General features: G+C 44.4%; 2 protein-coding genes across 2 annotated transcripts; one reads left to right on the plus strand and one right to left on the minus strand.

Annotated features, from left to right (window-relative positions):
- Positions 1-1,371: 1,371 nt before the first annotated feature.
- LOC308302857 (protein disulfide-isomerase-like) lies at positions 1,372-2,808 on the minus strand (the record flags this gene model as incomplete). Its single annotated transcript, XM_080747175.1, has 1 exon — positions 1,372-2,808. The coding sequence occupies one exon, from the start codon at positions 2,806-2,808 to the stop codon at positions 1,372-1,374; it is 1,437 nt and encodes a 478-aa protein (XP_080603301.1).
- Positions 2,809-6,126: 3,318 nt separating this feature from the next.
- Positions 6,127-7,443, plus strand: LOC308302858 (protein disulfide-isomerase-like; the record flags this gene model as incomplete). Its single annotated transcript, XM_080747176.1, has 1 exon — positions 6,127-7,443. One exon carries the CDS (start codon positions 6,127-6,129, stop codon positions 7,441-7,443), a length of 1,317 nt encoding a protein of 438 aa, XP_080603302.1.
- Between the last annotated feature and the right edge of the window lie 13,883 nt (positions 7,444-21,326).

Consider the following 21,326-nt stretch of genomic DNA (forward strand, 5'->3'; position numbering starts at 1 on the left):
GCTATCTTTATCTATATCGTATTTTATTATCTTGTTTATTTTTGTAATAACGTTGTCAAATAAATATACAGTATATTGTCTATTTTCATCCAAAATGTATTTCAGGTGTTTCAATAATTAACCCATTTTGTGCACCTGAAATTAACGGATTAAAATGTCCACAATGCCACCCTCAGGCTGCATTCACGACCGTTGTCTTATTTTGAAGGCCAGAAGTCCATAGCGTAAACACTTCCGGTTTGACGTCATCACGTCCTTCACCGGAATTGATCATTGTTTACGTGGCGGATCGGATCGGTGCTTTTCAACATGTGTTATATAAGCGAGCATCTGCCTCCATCCTCGCTTTGAAAGTGTTGTTTTAAGATAATGGACATTAAAGATGAGATTCCCCGTCTGCCTCAATGTTATGGGATTACTATTTTGTGCTCGTGGATCCGTGATGATGATAAATCAGCGAGGGAGATCGTCTCGGGACCATCCGCGCATGTACCCAATAGGATAACCGCCGTTACAGTAATATATTACTTTTCGCGAGACATCTCGCGATTGGCACTGCGAACATCAAAGGGAATTTCGCGAGACATCTCGGGAATGGCACTAAATCGGTTAACACAGTTCATGTCAAACACTGTTTTAGTCTACCATTAAAATCTTCCTAGGAGCAAGGTTGAACCCACTTGGATCCCACGTTTATCCCCTATGGTTCCCGCATAGAATTGCCTAGGTGGGGCCCAACCAGGGCCCATGTAGAACCCACCTAGAGCCCACACAGGCTAGCCCAAGCAGCTCCCACCTGGGTCCCATATACATTTGCCGAGGTGGGGCCCACCCAGGGCCCATGTAGAACCCACACAGAGCCCACGTGGGCTAACCCACGAGGGACCCTTGTGGAAACCGCGGACATTCCCACATGGGGCCCATGTAGGGAAGCCCACCCTGTACCCATGCAGGACCCATGTGGGCGTGCTGGCTGGGTAGTCAATTATGAAGGGATTTCTAAAATTATTGCTTGAGAAGTCTACTTTGCAGAGAAACCGCCTTTGCGATTCGCTAATCACGAGATTTCACATCGCGATTTTGGTTTGAAAACTTTTAACCGTGCAGCACTAGTCCTTTTCTGCAGAGGAGGGGGCGGTGGGGGCCTTTTTGGTCGGCGGGGCCTTACGCAGACTGCGTAGTCTGCGTATACAGTCCGCCGGCGCTGCATGTATGGGCAAAAAAGGGATTCCGGGGAATACCCATATATGGACTTTTACATTTTAACCAATGAGGAAGCAACCAAAACTGCTTTTGATGTTGTGGGCAGACCAGGTTAAGAGTGCCTGAGGGTGGGTAGGCCTACGCCTTGACCTTTGTTTGCCCCCCTCCTTATAAGTCGTCATGTTGGTTCTCTTCAGCCAGTACGCCACCCTCATTGCCACCACTCTCCAAGAATCTGGTAAAGCCCTCCAGGGTTCTCTCTCCGCAGTAGTCCATGACCTTCTGGACATCTCCCGCAGGGAAGAATTTAAACTTTGGGTAGCTGTGAACCTCAATCGACAGCAGTTCATTGGCTGTCATGTCGATCTTGGCCACTATGATATCCTCTCTGTCCTTGTACTGCTCTCCCAGTTTGTCCCAGACGGGTTCCAGTTGTCTGCAGAGTCCACACCAGGGTGAAACGAAAGCCACAAAGACATTCTTGGTGGGGTCAAAGGCGACTTCTTTGAAGTTCTTGCCCACCAGGACCTTGACAGGGTTTTTGTCCCAGTCTTTAGGGAGGTATTCGCTTCTGAGGTAGTCCTCGGTGAAGAGTGTGCAGAATTTGATAATGTTTTCAGTGGTGATGGCCTCATTTTCTGGCATCATGGATGCCATCGTCCCGTCTTCAAGCGCCCAGTGAAGGATGGTGGGGTATTGCTCCTTCTTCAGGTCAACGGTCTCGCATTCATTCACGTCAGTGTCTATGAAGACAAACAGGATCTTGCCCTTGAAGCCTTCTGCTGCCTTCTTGAATTGGTCCATTTTGTCCACAAAGTCAGTAGCAGCCTTTGACATTAACATGAAGGCGTGGGACTTGACATCTGCATTGAAGATCCTATGGGCAGTCTGCTTTGAGAACTCGGTGACCAGAGGAAGCTGGTTGTTGGCCTCAATGAATTCCATGAGGTCGACAGCGGTAAGCTCTTCAAGGTCTCCATCAAAGATACAACGCTCATCAAACTTCCTGAAGAGGACAACACCGTCCTTGGACACCCCTAACTTTGAGTACACCTCGTCATCAGAGGTCAACCCAAATGGGATGACCTCGTCTATGCCCTGATATATGACTTCTGCTGCTCTAACGAAGACCTTAGCGTCCTCAGATTCGGCATCCTTGAAGAAGCCAATGACCGCCATTTCGTTTGCAACCATAGACTCTGCCTGCGCGACATTGGCCAGGTGGTTAACAGCTGGGCTTGTGCGTTTCTTAAGCCACTTCACAATGTCATAAGCCTGACTACCACCATAATGGTACTCGCTGTATGACTCCTTGTCTCCTCCCTCGAAGAACAAGATGGTCGGGATCATCGAGACATTGCGGAGCTCCGTCTCCGCTGTGACGTCTACTTTACCCAGGCGGATATCTGAGCCCTCTGCCTTCAGCATGCCAGCTGCCTTGGCATACTCTGGCGCCAGCTCCTTGCAGGGGACGCACGACGGGGCATAGAATGCCACCAGCAGGTTGGGATGAGTTTGAAGCGCCTCGTCAAAGTTACTCTTCTTCAGCACCAGGACGCCCTCTTCCTCTGGGATCTCCCTGATCTTCAGCAACCAACTGGCCATCAGTAGTGCACATAGGACAAACTGTGTCACAGATATGACCTTGTTCCAGACAGAGGTGTCAAGCTGTATAGGTACTATTCCATTTTTGGGTCTTCTTCGATGCTTCCTTTTTCTCCGCATGCTTCATCTGTAAACCGCTAAGAAACACTGAATTTTGGGTTCACTGAGACAAGTCTAGAGCCTGTTTATTTATACCCACAAACTTTCTGGATTGACCATATATGGACATGAGGTGACATACATTGTGTTTTTGAAAAACCCTGTTCATTCTGGACTGAGATCACCATATATGGGCGTGATACACACAAAGCCACTCATTGGTAGGGTTGGGACTCGTTAGGATTTTAACGATTCCGAGTCCTTAGCGATTCCCTCTTAACGATTCCGGTTCCTAACGGTTCTCTTAACGGTTCCAATATATATATTTTTTCATATTTTCTATCATCCATTATACAATTACATAATACACACAACTTAAACCATGGAAAATCAGCTTTATTAAATTACTGCACCCATTTCACTTGGCTTGAACACTGTTCGGTTAGGTAGTCTGGCTGTATGCATGAGTCCAACATGTTTTTTTTTTATGATTTTGTTTCCTAAATAAAACATGAACGATTGAGACCATTTAACAGTAGTTGTTTACATAAGCCTAATGGGCGTTCAAACAGTAGTTAGCAGTGATGTTAATAGGTTTTCAATGTAATGGGTCCCGGGTCCCAGAAAAGTTTTATGAGTCCTCAATAAAATGTGTTTGAGCGCTGTGAGCTTGTAGATCGGCTATTTTCAAAATGTTTGCCTATTTCTTATATTTATTTTACAATATGGCTTAGTTTGAACTTAGAACTAGGATTTCTAAATACACTAGGCTACAGATACCCATTTAATTATATTTATATCACTGGGACCCCAATTTATATTAAATGTTACAATATTAGAGTAAAAATGGAACAGGTCCATTTGGTTCCATTTATTCACTGAGTTACAGACCCATAAAGTTTCCAAAAGATTCCCTTTTACTTTGCTTATTAGCAATATAAAACGTTTTTATATTCAGCAAAATGTCAGTAATGGTATTGTCTGCCTCTCATTATTGTCAAGGAAGAAAGTACTGTATGTCGCTGCCTTGCTTAAGTTTCATCAAGGCAAAAAAAAGCACCCTAAGACACTTCACATGTGTGCGTGGGACGAGGAGGGGGAGCCACCGTTGCACGGAAGTTACTTTCACTTTCAGCTTAGGACAAATGGCAGCTTTTAATCAATGCACAAGGATTTAAGGACAGACACCACGGTTTGATTTGATCATTGCACAGTCAATTATGAAGGGATTTCAAAACGTCTCCATATTCCTTGGGAGGTCTACTTTGCAGAGAATCGCGGCCTTTGCGATTCGCTAATCGCTAGTGTTTTTCTTTTACCGCGATGCGGTGATGAGACCCGTTAAGAGAATCGGACCGGCAAAAATGATTGACCCGGTTCTGGACCCGCTATCATGGAACCGGGTCCTAAAAAGAACCGGTTTCGGGTCCCAACCCTACTCATTGGAAGCGGTTTTCACCGCTTCAAAAATAAATTATAATTATAATGGGTGTTTTTAATGAATCTATCATGGTTAAAATGAAATTTGAAGTTAATGGGTGTGTGTGGGGAGAGGCCCTGGGCCTGGAGGGCCTGGTAACATTTACATCAAATATCTAAATATTCAATCAAGCTAATTAAAAACTGTTCAGGGTATTCATAAAAGCCTGATTAGATGATACAATTACCAAAGGTTTGGGCATGAGGGATCCAGGCTCAAAAGGTAAAGGTAGTAATTATCTTGCCAACCTTCCTGGATCCAGCAGGAGTCTCCTGGATTTCTACCAGACACCTGGGATGTAATTTCTCCTGGATTTGGTATCAAACCAAAATTCTCCAGAACACTGGGAATTGCATTTATGTTAAAGTTTCTGGGGGATGACCTCCAGACCCATAAAGAGACAGTGGGATAGGTTACGTCTTTGTTTGTGTTGTGTCTGTTTAATTATACAAATATTGTAAAAGTATAATGTGGCAACCCTTGACTTGTCTCACAGCACCCACTTTGAGAAACCCTGCCCTACATTTCCCCTAATTTTGCTGTGTTACGTGCTTAGTCGTCTATTCAGGTTGTTTCCTTTGATATTGCGGACAATGAGTCCAAACCAGATCACCATATCTTCTGGACAGTCCTCTACCAGGCAACTGAGCAAGGGGAGGACAACCCACCAAATGGGCTTGGGCGACCGCTGCGCGATGCGAGCAGCAGCAGCAGCGATTTGCTGGAGGGACACCCAAAAGTGGGGGGACACAGTAGCCTTTTGTTAAACAGGCTCCGGTGCCTATGTTACTAGTAAGGCTAGGGCTCCACCAAAATGATGGGGTCAAAAACAGAACCGGGGCGAATTTGAGCGTCCAACGCTGACATTGACGTCGGCAGTGGAGCACCCTTCATTAATTAAAACGGGAGCATTCCCAGCGTTGACGTTGACGCGACGCTCGAAGCACCCGGTGGAGCCGCCTCAGGGCGACAAGCGACCTCACCCTAGAGGGCGAGGTTGCGCCATGTCTTGGCCATCTGGCCGGTGATGTATATCGGACCAGTTACCCATATACAGTATGGAGATCCATGGAGATATGCTGTGAGACCACAAACATGCTTAATCAGTTATTTGTTATGTGAAAATGATGACCTCTATCACATCTGACACCATACATAAGATCCTTTTTATGCACATACATGGAGATCCCTGTCTGAACCAGCCACACAGATATGGGCTGTCTTCCTCAACACCACTCCCATAGTCCTGTTAGATATGGGCTTAATATTGATGACATCAGGGATCTCCAGATATGGGCATAAAATGGATTCTGTTCGAGTGGTTCCTGTGACATCACACAACATACAATCCTTTTTATGTCCTTACATGGAGATCCCTATCTGAACCAGCCACACAGATATGGGCCAAGTCTTGGCCATCTGGCCAGTGATGTATATCGATGACATCAGGGATCTCCGTAATGGGCATAAAAGGGTTTCTGGGGAATACCCATATATGGATGTGTCACGGTGATGTCACCCGTGATATCACCTGTGATGTCACAAGGCTGTGATGCTTTGGAGAGTTTGTGGGTATAAATGAACAGGCTCTAGACTTGTTCAGTGTTTCTTAGCAGTTTACAGTTGTAGCATGCGGTTGAAGTTGAAGTATCATAGAAAAATCAGAGGTAGAATAATACCTATACAGCCTGGCACCATTGTTTGTGTAGACTGGAACAACGACATATCTGTGACACAGTATGCCCTACGCTGTGTCATCCCCAAATCCCATCCCAGAGGAAGAGGGAGTCCTGATGCTGAAGAAGAGTAACTTCAACAAGGCGCTGAAAACTCTGGTGGCATTCTATGCTTCGTGGTGGTTGACCCCAGAGGATGCCAATGCCGCTAGCATGCTGAAGGCAGATATCCGCCTGGGTAAAGTAGACGGCACAGCGGAGACAGAGGCGTTTGTGGAGTGGTTTAAGAAACGCCCGGGCCCAGCTGTTGACCACCTGCCCCATGTTGCGCAGGCAGAGTCTATGGTTGCAAACGAAGTGGCGGTCATTGGCTTCTTCAAGGATGCCGAATCTGAGGACGCTCAGGTCTTCGTTAGAGCAGCAGAATGCATGTATCAGGTCATGGATGCGGTCATCCCATTTGGGATGACCTCTGATGACGAGGTGTACTCAAAGTTAGGGGTGTCCAAGGACGGTGTTGTCCTCTTCAGGAAGTTTGATGAGCGTTGTATCTTTGACGGAGACCTTGAAGAGCTTACCGCTGTCGACCTCATGGAATTCATTGAGGACAACGACCAGCTTCCTCTGGTCGCCGAGTTCTCAAAGCAGACTGCCTATAGGATCTTCAATGCAGAAGTAAAGTCCCACGCCTTCATGTTAATGTCAAAGGCTGCTACTGACTTTGTGGACAAAATGGACCAATTCAAGAAGGCAGCAAAAGGCTTCAAGGGCAGGATCCTGTTTGTCTTCATGGACACTGACGTGAACGACAAAATGATAGAGCTCATTGGCCTGAAGAAGGAGCAATACCCCACCATCCTTCTCTTCGAGCTTGAAGACGGGACGATGGCATCCATGATGCCAGAAAATGAGGCCATCACCACTGAAAACATTATCAAACTCTGCACACTCTTCACCGAGGACTACCTCAGAAGCGAATACATCCCCAAAGACTGGGACAAAAACCCTGTCAAGGTCCTGGTGGGCAAGAACTTCAATGAAGTCGCCTTTGACCCCACCAAGAATGTCTTTGTGGCTTTCTTTGCACCCTGGTGTGGACTCTGCAGACAACTGGAACCCGTCTGGGACAAACTGGGAGAGCACTACAAGGACAGAGAGGATATCATAGTGGCCAAGATTGACGTGACAGCCAATGAACTGCTGTCGATTGAGGTTCAGAGGTACAGCTACCCCACGTTTAAATTCTTCCTTGCGGGAGATGACCGGAAGGTCATGGACTACTGTGGAGAGGGAACCATGGAGGGCTTTACCAGATTATTGGAGAGTGGTGGCAAGGAGGGTGGCGTACTGGCTGAAGAGAACCAACATGACGACTTATGAGGAGGGGGGCAAACAAAGGTCAAGGCGTAGGCCTACCCATCCTCAGGCACTCTTAACCTGGTCTGCCCACAACATCAAAAGCAGTTTTGGTTGCTTCCTCATTGGTTAAAATGTAAAAGTCCATATATGGGTATTCCCCGGAATCCCTTTTTTGCCCATACATGCAGCGCCGGCGGGCCGTATACGCAGACTACGCAGTCTGCGTAAGGCCCCGCCGACCAAAAAGGCCCCCACCACCCACTCCTCTGCAGAAAAGGACTAGTGCTGCACGGTTAAAAGTTTTCAAACCGAAATCGCGATGTGAAATCTTGTGCTTAGCGAATCGCAAAGGCGGTTTCTCTGCAAAGTAGACTGTCAGACCCTGCCTCCATAGGCGATTTTAAGGGGTGTCCTTGGGTGCACTTGCACCCCTGACCACCAGGCGGCCATCTTTTTTTATTTTATTTTTTGTACTTTTTTTTGTAATGTAACTTTATTTTATAAAATAAAACAGTGATCGTGGTTTGTAAAATGTGCGCAAAAAGAGAGGAGGGGCAAGTATTTCTGTTGTTAACTTGGCAGACTCGGCAGGCACTATGGGTGGTCTGTGAGATTAACACCATACAGGCATTTTACAGATTGAGAAAGAACACGAAATGAAACTGCAGCAATAATTGATCAGTATGCAAGTTCCAAAAACCGGAGGCTGCAGTTCATTGTGTAATAAGGATGATTGCTTGATTGCTTGATGATTAACTTGATGTTTGGCTTAATATGTCTTGTGTTGCCTCTGCCTGCAAAATATAAGTAAATACATTTGCTCATGGTGTCTAGAAAAAGAAGCACCTGTTTTGCACTTTTTTTGGGTTACATTTGGCGCGCGCGTGCATGAGGTAATAGAAGTACCGGGTCTGTCTTGCACCCCCTGATAGAAGAGGCTAGAATCGCCTATGCCTGCCTCTCTAACCTTCTCTGCACGTCCCTGCCTGTTTCCATAGCACCCATCCAGAACAATGGGTGCATAGTAGGGGTGTAACGATATAGTAACTGTATCGAAATATCGTTTTTAACTTAAAAAATCGAAGTAGATCGAAATGAAAACAGCTAAAATCTAATCGTATCGTTTTATTTTGTATCGTATCGAATCGTCAGTGCAAAGAATCGATTGTATCGATACTGCCTACTTGTGCATTGTATTTAGCATTTTTAAGAAGAAAAAATGAAAAGGAGGGGTATAATTACTTTTCCTTTCCATATAGCTACTACACTGGTCTATGGATAAATGTGTGTAATCTCTGGGTACATGTCAAGGTGCAGGTTTGTCAATATACAATGTCCATGTATTTGGCAGATAATCACAGTGTTTACTTATTTATATCCATAATAATACATGTTTCCCTTAAAAACCTGCTCTATCCTTTCACACAGATTTAATTTCTTTGCTAAATAGTTACTATATCGATTTTAAATAATTAAATCGAATCGTATCGTATCGCCATTAATTAACCAATATCCTCCATGTATCGTATCGTCAACCATGTATCGTGATGTGTATCGAATCGCTATTAAAATGTATCGTTACACCCCTAGTGCATAGCACCCATCATCCAGATCAGTGGGTGCTGGGTGCACCTGTTTGTCTGTTGTAGTGGGTCTGCTGCCACGCATCTCAATTTCACCTCAAAGACTTTTTGGTTGGTGTCTGGAGGAGTGTGTTAAAAAAAAAAACCCGTCTGCCTCTTCTGTAATCTCTGTGTAGAATGTTAACGGCTTTAATAGGTGGACTTTTAACATTAGACTTTATAAGGTAATAGATGGAAACAGGGACTTCACAAGGGGTAGGAAAGTGGGACTGAGTTACCAGGGCCCAAGGTGGAGGGGCCCTAGTAACTTTAGCTATTGAAAAATAGCAGATATACAAGCTCACAGCGCGGCACCGAGTGCCGCGCTGCGAGCTTGTAGATCTGCTATTTTTTATAAGTCGTGAAAATGTGTGCAAATCTTTGAATATGTATTTTTTAAGCGGACATTTGTCACTGAAATGTTGCTTCCGAGGGGGTCCCTGAAAGTAAATATTTTGAGATGGGGGTCCGTGGCCTAATTCATATCATTTTGGGGGTCCTTCACATGAAAAAGTTTGAGCATCACTGACATGGAAACATGGGTTTCTTGCACACTTTTTCGCAAAAAAAAAAAAAATAGCAGATCTACAAGCTTGCAGCGCGGCACTTGGTGCCGCGCTGTGAGCTTGTATATCTGCTATTTTTCAATAGTTAACATTCATGGGGGGCCCGCAGTGAATCCTTGTACCCAGGGCCCAGAATTTGGTGTGACGCCCCTGGATGGAAATTAATTCTGCTGAGCAGCATGAGGGCAGAGCTGACTTTTAAATTGAGGCGCCGCACGGTTTAGAATATAGAGAGAGTTCTTTAAACGGGGGAAATACTTTTAATCTAAAGATGCAACGTCCAATACTGATAGTAAGTAGAACTGTTCTAGAGCAGTGGTTCTCAACCTTTTCAGGCCGTGACCCCCAAAATAATCATATTTGAACTGGGGACCCCCCCCCCCCCCACCACCACCCTGACGAGCACTTGGATTTGTAAGACTTGAGGCATTACATGTGTATAACACGGTTCTATTGTGAAAATAGCCGATCTACATGCTCACAACGCCTCGCGACGCGAGGCGTTGTGAGCATGTAGATCTGCTATTGCTGCCTCTAATATTTGACAATATCGAGAATGTTTAATTTGTCATTTTAGAGGTATTAAAAAGTCCTTCAATTGTCACTTTAGAAATGTGCAGATACCCTCTATACACTTAAACGTTATGTTGTTTTTGAAGCGGTGAATGAATGGCTTTGTGTGTATCACGCCCATATATGGTCATTTCAGTCCAGAATGAACAGGCTTTTTCAAAAACAGAATGTCCGTTTAATTACCATATATGGTGAACTCAGTCCAAAATGAACAGGGTTTTTCAAAAACACAATGTATGTCACCTCATGTCCATATATGGTCACTCCAGGCCAGAATGAACAGGTTTTTCTGTCCTGTACATGCAAAATATCAGTCCAGAATGAATAGGCATTTTCAAAAAGCCAAATGTGTGTCCCATGTCCATATATGGTCATTTCAGTTCAGAATGAATAGGCTTTATATGTCCTGTACGGCCAGAATATGTGTGCGGTGTCCCTCCCGGTCAGATGAATGGTGCGTTGTCCCTCCCGGGCAGATGAATGGATACTTTGAGGATTGGTCAAGCTTCACATGATAATTTGGCCTTCAGGGTTTATCTGTCTTGTACATGCAATAGGTCTCACCTATTGCATGACAAATAACCGCATAAGAGCAAAAGTAAAGGCACAATAAGAATATACAGATGCTAACAGAATGGTAAAAAGGAGCATTAAGGCAGACAAGAGTAAATACATTGAAAATCTAGCAGAAGTTGAAAAATGTAGTAGGCCACAAAGATAACAGAAACTGAAATAATTATAGAGGGATGCAGTTGACAAACAACTAAGAGACCAGCAAGCAGGATTTTTTATATATTTTTTTAAAACCTATTATACCGGCTGTCATACCGGCTCTCCAGACAATTCTATACTAAGATTCACCGCTTCACTTCGAGCCGAGGTTTGATTTTTTTTTTACTATTGAGTGAGAAAACTAATTGTTGCACATTAAGTTAATCATCTGGACACCCCCCAAAATTGGGGACCCCTTTGGGGGTCCCGACCCACAGGTTGAGAACCAGTGTTCTATACAGCATATCTACAGTTCAAAACCAGCTGCTGTAGTTGTATGTGAAAAATAAGCTTTTAGCTCAATTTGCTATGTGTTATGTTTCATTGTGCGCTTACATTGAAATGTTTTCTTCAACTATTTGCTACATTCCATGATCTAAATTCACATATGAGTATACTAAGGCACCAATACTTGTTTCAGATGCTAGGTAGATGTTGTATAGTATGTGACATTTGAGAAAGATTTTTTCATTCACATTATACATTTCTGACTGGTGACAATAATCGTACAGATGTGGGGAGAACTTGACCCAAAGTCCACAATGGTATTGTATATGCAAAAACGCAAAGAAAAAGTAGTGTCCATAAGTCTGTAAGACTCAAGTGGTTAGATTGAGGGCGGATTCACACTGCGGTCTCGGGTGCGTTCTCGAGGCTACTTGGCAGATGTTTTGATAGTGTGAAGCATGCGTACTGTCCAATGAGAAGCTACCGTTCCATGAACAAGGAAGTGGTGTCGCTTCTGCTGGGATGAAAATAACAAGGATTGCTCCGCGGCGTCACTATTATTAAGATATCAAGGATGCAACAGTGACGTTACTGTTATGCGATGATGACAGACGGCGTTACGTTGTGGTGTTACAAAGACAGTCAGCACACACTGCTTTGGTTGTGTATTGTTGTTCTGTTATTGTTACAACTCAAGATAACGTCAGGAACACTGTAAAAACGTTATATTCGCTCTAAATTCTGACAAGATACTCTTCTTCTGTGACATGACGTTTTATATCTCCCAAACCCCCATAGTCACCGGCACACAAATACAATTACAGTTGAATGAAGTGAGTGTATTAAAAAGTCCTTCAATTGTCACTTTAGAAATGTGCAGATACCCTCTATACACTTAAACGTTATGTTTTTTTTTTTTTTACTATTGAGTGAGAAAACTAATTGTTGCACATTAAGTTAATCATCTGGACACCCCCCCCAAGATTGGGGACCCCTCTGGGGGTCCCGACCCACAGGTTGAGAACCAGTGTTCTATATAGCATATCTACAGTTCAAAACCAGCTGCTGTCAGAGTTGTAACTCAAGTCTGCTTCGTTTTATGTGAAAAATAAGCTTTTAGCTCAATTTGCTACGTGTATGTTTCATTGTGCGCTTACATTGAAATGTTTTCTTCAACTATTTGCTACATTCCATGATCTCCAGGCACAGAAGAATTTTGGCCGAAGTGAATGCTGGTCAGCGGGGGGACCAGGCAAATGTTCTCAGGAACAGTTCTGACCAATCGGACTGCAGTGTGAATCCACCCTATAATAAGGCTCAGGATTTGATCTGTGTTCTAGTTCAATTGATGCGGGACCCCCCGGCGAACGCAGGACCCCCGCGGCCCCCCTGCATGGGGGAGCAGAGCAGTAGCAGTAAAACGGAACACAGTTTGCGTCGGTAATAAAATTACAATTGAACCGACAGAGGGAGAATGCTTAACCCATTCAGAACGGGTACACTATATTGTGTATCGTTATTTTATGCTTTAACTATTCAAAAATAGCAGATATACAAGCTCACAGCGCGGCACCGAGTGCCGCGCTGCGAGCTTGTAGATCTGCTATTTTTTTTTTAATCATGAAAATTAGAATTTTGACACGATTCTATAAGTGTCTTTTGAATCCTTCTAAGGTTTTTTTGAAAAACCTGTGTTTCTATGTCAGCAATCTGTCCAGCCATCGTCAAACGGTCCTTTTCACTTAAATGGAGCTCAGTTGGTCTGTTCTTGAGAGACCACTATGTCAGTGGTTCTCAAACCTTTTCATTTGAAGGACCCCCAAAATTATTTGGCCACGGACCCCCATCTCAAAATATTTAGTTCCAGGGACCACCCAGAAGCAAAATTTGAGTTACAAACGTTCGCTTTGAAAATACATATTATATTCAAAGATTTGCGCACATTTTCACGACTTTTTCAAAAATAGCAGATCTACAAGCTCACAGCGCGGCACTCGGTGCCGCGCTGTGAGCTTGTAGATCTGCTATTTTTCCACTGGTTAAAGCAGTCAATAATTATAGGCCTAAATGGGTTAATGAGCGTGCAATTGTTGCTAACAGCATGACGGATTCATGAAACATTCAAATATCTGTGCATCTGAAGCGCTCTACTCCTGGCCCCGAGAAATGCTTTAAAACTAATGCATAATTATTATTATTATTTATATTTTTACTCTTTTCTTTCGTTGGCTCACTTTCCCCTCACGTTGCCTGGGGGCGGCCGCCATAGCTGAACGGTTATAGTAAGCCTGCTCACAACGCATAGCATCAGGACACATTGTGAGCTTGTAGATCGGCTGTTTTGGAAGGGATAGCTTTGCTGTTACTACTTGTCAACTGTTCGACACCCAACTCTAACGCTTACCCTAAACCTAGTCTCGCGAGGCCAGACTGTTGCCTCCGCGATTTGGGCAAATGCTCCCGGCATATACAGTCTGGCAAACGGAAATAGAAACGATGAGTGCGAGATAAAGCGGATGTGACGCAACCGCTCCCTTGGTGCAGTAGCAATAACATGTCCTACTGGAAGCGTTTGTCTCCTTTCAACATTTCTGGGGGCGTTATTTCGTCTTTCTCTGGTGTTATTGGTGTTACCTCCATGATGTTTTCAAACGTTTTCTTAAACTATACACTCATAACAAGAATGGGCCGCTGGAATGACTTTGTCTGAGCTATTGTGTTTCTGTTATGTTTCCAATGGGACTACAGTTCAGTGCAGCACTGGCTACTTCCGATACTCGCCGTTCTGGAGCTGCCGTTCCAGACTCTATATACCATTCGGACATTGCGGAATAGTTGTCTGGCTACGCAAGACTACCCTAAACCTAACCTCCGTGGGGTGAGTCGCCAACTCTCCCGACGCTCCTTTGTCGAACTGGCTGTCCGTTTTGGAATATAGCCGAAGTATCAGTCTAATAGTTATTGTGGAGTAATTGCATCGAAGGTCACAGTTTACTATGAGAAACGTCACAGCTTGTCCGTGTCCGTCCCTCCGTGTAGACGTGTGTACACATTTTTACGGTCTATGGGTTTGCCGCTCTGACATCATGCTCTGATGTCACTGTGATGTCCACATCACTGTGGCGCGACCTCGCCTTGCTTGTCGCCCTGAAGCGTCTTACTAGTAAAGTACTAGATTTGACTAGAGTTGTTCTAAAGTGTAAAATATAAAAACATATAAATGCTCAAGTGTGAAGCAAACGTAGGCTAAACCTAAAGCAAATATAAATACTTGAGTACAGTTAGAGTAAATTGACTTAGTTACTTAGTTTCCACCATGGGCTAGAAAGAGGGAATTATTGAACGTTTTCTATTCACCATGAGAGAGAGAGAGAGAGAGAGAGAGAGAGAGAGAGAGAGAGAGAGAGAGAGAGAGAGAGAGAGAGAGAGAGAGAGAGAGAGAGAGAGAGAGAGAGAGAGAGAGAGAGAGAGAGAGAGAGAGAGAGAGAGAGAGAGAGAGAGAGAGAGAGAGCAGGTAGATTATGCGTTTAGTGATAAAAAGATTAATTCGGAATTAAAAGGTCTAATTCTTCCTTTGTATCAGACATCCACATAATCCAGTGATACTGAAACAGTTTAGAATATTCTCCCCAGGTAAAAACCTCCACCGGCTGTCAGTCTGTCTGTCTGTCCGTCCACCAGTCTGTCCGTCACGTCACGTCACACTTTTCCCCTACTCACATCTCCGCCACTGTTGCCCCTATCCATGCCAAACTTTGGCTGCCAAACCACAACCTCCACCGCTCATTTCTCAGGAGGTTGATCAGGTTTTCCAATGATCCATGGGTCAGCGGTTCAAATCCCGAGTCCTTGAGCAAGACTCTGAATCCCTAGTTGCTTCCGGTGAGCAGGTTGGTGCCTTGCAAGGTTTCCTCCGCCATCGGTGTATGAATGTGTGTGTGAATGGGTGAATGTAATGCACAATGTAAAGCGCCTTGGATAAAGGCGCTCTATAAATGCAACATTTACCATTTACCTTTTACCATTTGCCAGCCCTTCCCATTGCCCTCCCAGTCACAATTCTCTGGAGCCGACCACTGTTTGACGTCAATACTTTTGTACTTTTACTCAAGTAAAATTGGCGTATTTTTCCCTGGCACCACTGCAGTCCATTCTGCAATCATTGTCATTGTTTTATTGTCATTGCGTTGCTTCAATCAGCATGTAAATAATCAGCCTTGTTCCTCTGCCCGTGACGACACTGATGAAACGGGCATAACGCGTCTGCTTCTTTAATGGTGTGATTTATTTGTAGATGTGCATGCGACCTCTAGACAGACTGACGTCTTTAGAATGCCTGAGCTTAAGCCTCAAAGACCGCGTCGCGTTTGATTTGAACCACTTTAACCATTATTTTATGATTTTAACTATTGAAAAATAGCAGATATACAAGCTGCGAGCTTGTAGATCTGCTATTTTTGAAAAAATCGTGAAAAGTCTTTGAATATCTTTGACCCGATCTTTGACCCGACTTCAAAAATCCTTCCTCTAAAATCAGCTGTTCTCAAACTTTTTCATGTCAAGAACCCCCAAAATTACAGGTATTTGGCTGCGGACCCCCATCTCAAAATATGTTGTTCCAGGGACCACCCAGAAGCAAATATTTGAGTTACACGTGTTCGCTTTTAAATAGATATAATTCAAAGACTTGCAAAAACATAATCATGATTTTTCAAATAAATAGCAGATCTACAAGCTTGCAGCGCGGCACTCGGTGCCGCGCTGTGAGCTTGTATATCTGCTATTTTTCAATATAGTTAAAGCATTCAATAATTCTGGGCCTAAATAGCTTAAAGTGTCCTTGTTGACGCCTGTTCTCATAACTAATTGTTTTTTCTCTTTTTAAGACCTCCGCGTCTCAAGGTGATCGCATGGTAATTAATGATATGTGAGGGGAATGCAAACAAACAAACAAACATTATGCGCCGCCATACGTACGGCGCTATCGCGTGGGATCTGCATTGTTTTTAGGCCAAGGACCCCCATAGCTGAGAGAGATGAAGCAGGGACCCCCCCCCCCCTCCCCCATTACATACTGTAAACGATTGTTATGTAAATTAGATTTCATAGATAGCTCCAAAGACTTGTTTGACAGCGCTATAACATCAGTGTTGTGTAATTAATTCATGTTTTTTTTGTTTGTTTGTGCACATGATCTTGGATGATGTTGGATTCACGTTGATGTGTATTTTCCGACATTTAACCATTTCAACAGTTCTTGGTCTGCTCTTTGGGTTAAGCTTGAAGATCTGCCATTTTCGGCTAACCTCCACCTATGATACTATGAAAAGCTCTGCCGACTGTCAGTCAGTCAGTCAGTCAGTCAGTCAGTCAGTCAGTCAGCACTCTAAGCTAACGCGGACAGTTTGTGTAGGCAGATGGGCGGGCGAGGCGAATCTCTCCGCGAGTCTCTGGCCAATAGCATGTGTTCTCCCCAGAACGCTGCTGCGTCATGACGTCAACACATTCGGTGCGACGCTCTCTGCACTCTGATTGGTTAGGGAAATTCTACACTTCCTACAACAGCGATCATAACGCGATCGCACAGGCTTCTTTTTCTTCCGATCGCCAAAAGAAACCTGGGTTTCCGAGGCTAGTCAGTCAGTCAATCAGTCTTTCCATCACACGTCACACGTCACACTTTGCCCTACTCATATCTGCCAAACTTGGCACACACACTCCTTGGCTGCCAAACCACAACCTCCACCCCTCATTTCTCACATGGCCCTCCTCTAGCGCCACCATGAGGCCGATTCTTGCAAAACACATTTTGGTCATGTCATCAACATGGATCTGTCCCATTTCCCATATTCCCTCCTGATTGGCTACCATTGCCTTCTAAAGCCGGATCGATTCCCGATCCGGACGACCTTTGCCACATGTCACTCCCCATCTCTCCCCCATTTCCTGTCAGTCTACGGTCCTATCAAATAAAGGCATAAAAAGCCAAAAAAAAGATTGGCTGCTGTAACGCGAGTCACGCAGGCTTGCAGAATCTAGCCACGCCGTTGATTACCCTGCACTAGACCTGCTCTAGCCTTTCTAGGGAGGAAGTGAATAGATATTGAATGAAGCAGCACGCTTAAAAAAAGAAAGAAAAAAAAGAAGAAGCTCAATGGCGCCACCCTGGAGAGGGGCCAAGAATAAGGTGAACAAAAGTAGTGACACTGAGTGTGTGTGTGTGTGTGCGTGCGTGCATGGGCGTGCACGGAGGAATCAATTGGCATAACCCAAAAAAACAGCACTTAGTTACTTTTCCGGCGCTGCCTCCTAGAGACGGCTTGACGAGCCTCCCGCTGCGCGGCTGGCAGCGTTCCCAGGCTCTCATAGAGAGGGGTTAACCCATTAAGAGCGGGAACGCAACCACACTATTCAAAAATAGCAGATATACAAGCTCACAGCTAATTTTTTATAATAATTTGAAGGTTTTCAGAAAGCCTATCCACCTGTTTCCGCAAGACTTTACTGTAGCATTATCTGCGGGACACTTCAGGTTAACAGCAGACATACAAGCTCACGTCGCGTCGCAGATGCAACCGTTGTGAGCTTATAGATCACACTCGGCTGCAACACCGGAAATGCATAATGATTCCAGGGGTCCTTGACATGAAAAAGTTTGAGAACCACTGACATAGAGACATGCGTTTTTCAACCTTAGAAGGGTCTAGAAGACATTTATAGAATCAGGTCAAAATATTCTCAAGACTCAAACACAAATTGTGGCGATTTTTCAAAAATAGCAGATGTACAAGCCGAGTGCCGCGCTGTGAGCTTGTATATCTGCTATTTTTCAAAATCATGGTTAAAGTAACAATTTGTCCCAGCCAGGTCTCAGTGGTTTAAAGGAGAACACGCCTTGCAATAGCAGGCCGTGGCAGTGAGCCTCTCCATCTACCTGCTGAGTGGTGCTAGACGCGCACAACAAAGAAGAAGCCGCCGGGGCTTAGACGTGTCACGCACGGCTTATGGAGCGTCGAGACGCTATCCTTACATCTCATTATCCTCTGGATCTGTACGTGTCTCCCATGCACGCTCCACGGAGAACAACAACATATAGAGTAACGACGAAGTCATGATGTGACTCGCTCATCCCCCGGTTCCAATGAAGTAATTCTCTATGGAGAATATTACATTAAGTCATCTGGAAATCGTCTCATATAAGTATATATAATATAATATATATACCAGTGGTGTGAAGTAGTTTAGGTTTACTTGAGTATTTCCGGTTTTCAGTACTTTTACTTCTACTCCTACTACATCTCAAGAGGCAATATTGTACTTGTAGTCCACTACAATAATTAGTTTACCTTTGTTGTGGATCAAAGCGACCGCTTGTTCTGCCCCGCGCCGCACGACGAGCGCTCCGGTTCTCAATTTCACCGAACCTCAAAAAAACTGTGACATATATATATATTAGGACCTTGGGGGTGCACGCTCGTGTCGCATGTGTGTATGTGCTTGTGTGAGGAGCACATCATTGAGTGTGTGGAAAAGCCGTACTGCCACTGCTGCGTCGTTTCGAAGAGGAGCGATAGAGAGGAAAATGTCCCAGCCTCCTAAAAAGAAGCTTTGTTCTTGAAACAAACAATGGGAATAAAAACTGTTGAGCCCGTGAGTGGAGATGTAAGACACTATACCCTGTGTCTACTAGCTTGTTTCGCACATTTAATATAACTCCCTCTCTTCTATGGACAAGAGAGCTAGTCAGAGGGAGAGGCGAAAACAACTATAGCCTACAGTAAACATGTCGATTGCCGACACGAAAAAGTAGCTGCGTGTGATGAATTACCTTAGTAGACTATACCAGTAAGACTCCCTAATCGGGAGATAAGCGACCGTTGGTCGCTTATCTCCACAAATAGGGCAAAAATGTGTTTTTCCAAAATCTTCCTGATCCATGTTGATGACATGAGTGTAGACATACTGTGTAGTGATTTTCGTGATTTTAGGGCAAAATCTGTAGGAGCAGTGTCCAAAAATGTGTTTTTAAAAATCGGCCTGAAGGTGGCGCTATATGGGACAGATTCATGTTGATGGGATGAGTGTAGACATACTGTGTAGCGATTTGCGTGATTTTAGGGCAAAAACTGTAGGAGCAGTGGCCAAAAATGTGTTTTAAAAATCGGCCTGAAGGTGGCGCAATATGGGACAGATCCAAGTTGATGAAATGAGTGTAGACATACTGTGTACCGATTTGCGTGATTTTAGGGCAAAAATTGTAGGAGCAGTGTCCAAAAATGTGTTTTGCAAGAATCGGCCTCATGGTGGCGCTAGAAGAGGGCCATGTGAGAAATGAGGGGTGGGGTCTCCGCGTTGCCTTGGCGGACGAATAGGTACTCCACTGGGGGCGTCACCACTTTTGCATCCGTTCTGGAGCAGCAGGAGTGGGTGGTCCCCAGGAATTCCCCGTGAGCAGCCCCGTTGGGGTGGTCATTTGGTCATTTTTGGACATTTGGTCATTTTTTACACCTGGGGGTCCCACAGGGACCTGGGGGTCCCTGGAGCTCTGGGTTGTAGTTTGGCAGGTAAGGAGTGTGTGTGCAAAATGTGGCATGGATGGGGGCAACGGTTGTGGAGATATGAGCAGGGCAAAAGTGTGACGTCTGACTGACTGACTGACTGACTGACTGACGGACAGACGGACAGCCGGTGGAGGTTTTGGTAGTAAATGCGACCTACGGTCGCAATCATGATAGCATAGTTACATGGACTAAGCTTCAAAAGCATGGTGTGCACTAACAAGCTGAACAGTTCTGTTTAATGATGCAAATACTGCAAAGACTGAGATGGCTGAGCAGTTCTGTTTAATTACGCAAATACTGCAAAAGACTGAGATGGCTGAGAAAATGACAGTTCTTTTGAAAGAATGAGCTTCCTGCAGAAGGTGAGCTCTGTCTGTCTGTGTGTATTACGTACCATGAGGTCTTGAAGTTTGAAGAGCTCACAGCAGCAGATTAATTGTCCCCCCCTTCTCTGTAGCAGTATATTATTGTACTCATCAAATAGGAGTAGTGTGTCTTAGTACATGCCATGGGCTTATTATAGTTTCTATGGTTGAAGCATTCAATTTCCTTGTGATATTATGGTATGAATATGACTTGTTGCTATCATGTTACAGTAGTAATGCAGAGTAAGCCTAATTAAGGTGTAAGATGTTGTGTTTGTAATGTAGTGTGTGTGTGTTAACGGTGGGTATACTGTCTGTGCCAAAATGCAGTTTTCTGCATTTCAGAGGTTTTGAATCTCTGGGAGTTGGCAACCCTATAGTTTAAAGGGCTCCGCGTTTGGAGATGTTCCCTGAATCTTATTGGAGCAGCTTGCTATGCAAAAACAGGGAACTTTAGCAACCCCCCCCCCCCCCCCCCCCCCCCCCCCATGGGGATACAATAGCAGTACAATAGCAGTACATTGACATAATAGCTTGAATCGGCAGACATAAAATCACAAGTATTTGATCCTTTGCCAGACTGTGATCAAAAGGTGGAGGCTGGGGTGGAGGAGGCAGCTCAGCAGCAGCAGATCTGAAGCTTCGGATCAAAGACAAGCAGAGCTACAGTGAATGCAAGCCGTGTTTAAAGGAGCCTCCCTTACTGAGCGAGAGCTCTAATTGGATTAGACGGTGTGATGTAATGATCAGCAGGTCTGTGAGTGAGGAATAGGAAAGGCTGACAGACTGACAGCTGATTACAGCTGAGGCGGGTGAGACTCACGTGTCCTGCATAAACTAACGTTGAAGCTTCATTTAACTACTTCAATCCTAGAATACATTTTGACCATTTGAAAATAGCTGATCTACAAGCGGAAAATAGCCGATCTACAATGCGATGCATAATTGTGCGCTTGTAGTTCAGCTATTTTCAAAAGATCTTCAATATTCAAATATGATTATTGTGGAGGTTAACAGCCTGCAAAGGTTGAGGACCACTGTTCTAAATCTGCTAAATAAACTACTGACTAAAGCAGACAAATAATTAAAAACATGTAGAATAATATTTGCCTCTGAGGTACACATATATTGCCTAACGTATAATATTATATTGAAGTACTGCAGTACTTATAGTTACTGTACACCACACTGGGTGGGAAGGGCAAGCCGTATACTTTG

This window comes from Nannobrachium achirus (genome assembly GCF_963921795.1).
Source record: "Nannobrachium achirus genome assembly, chromosome: 18".
Classification (NCBI taxonomy): Eukaryota; Metazoa; Chordata; class Actinopteri; order Myctophiformes; family Myctophidae; genus Nannobrachium; species Nannobrachium achirus.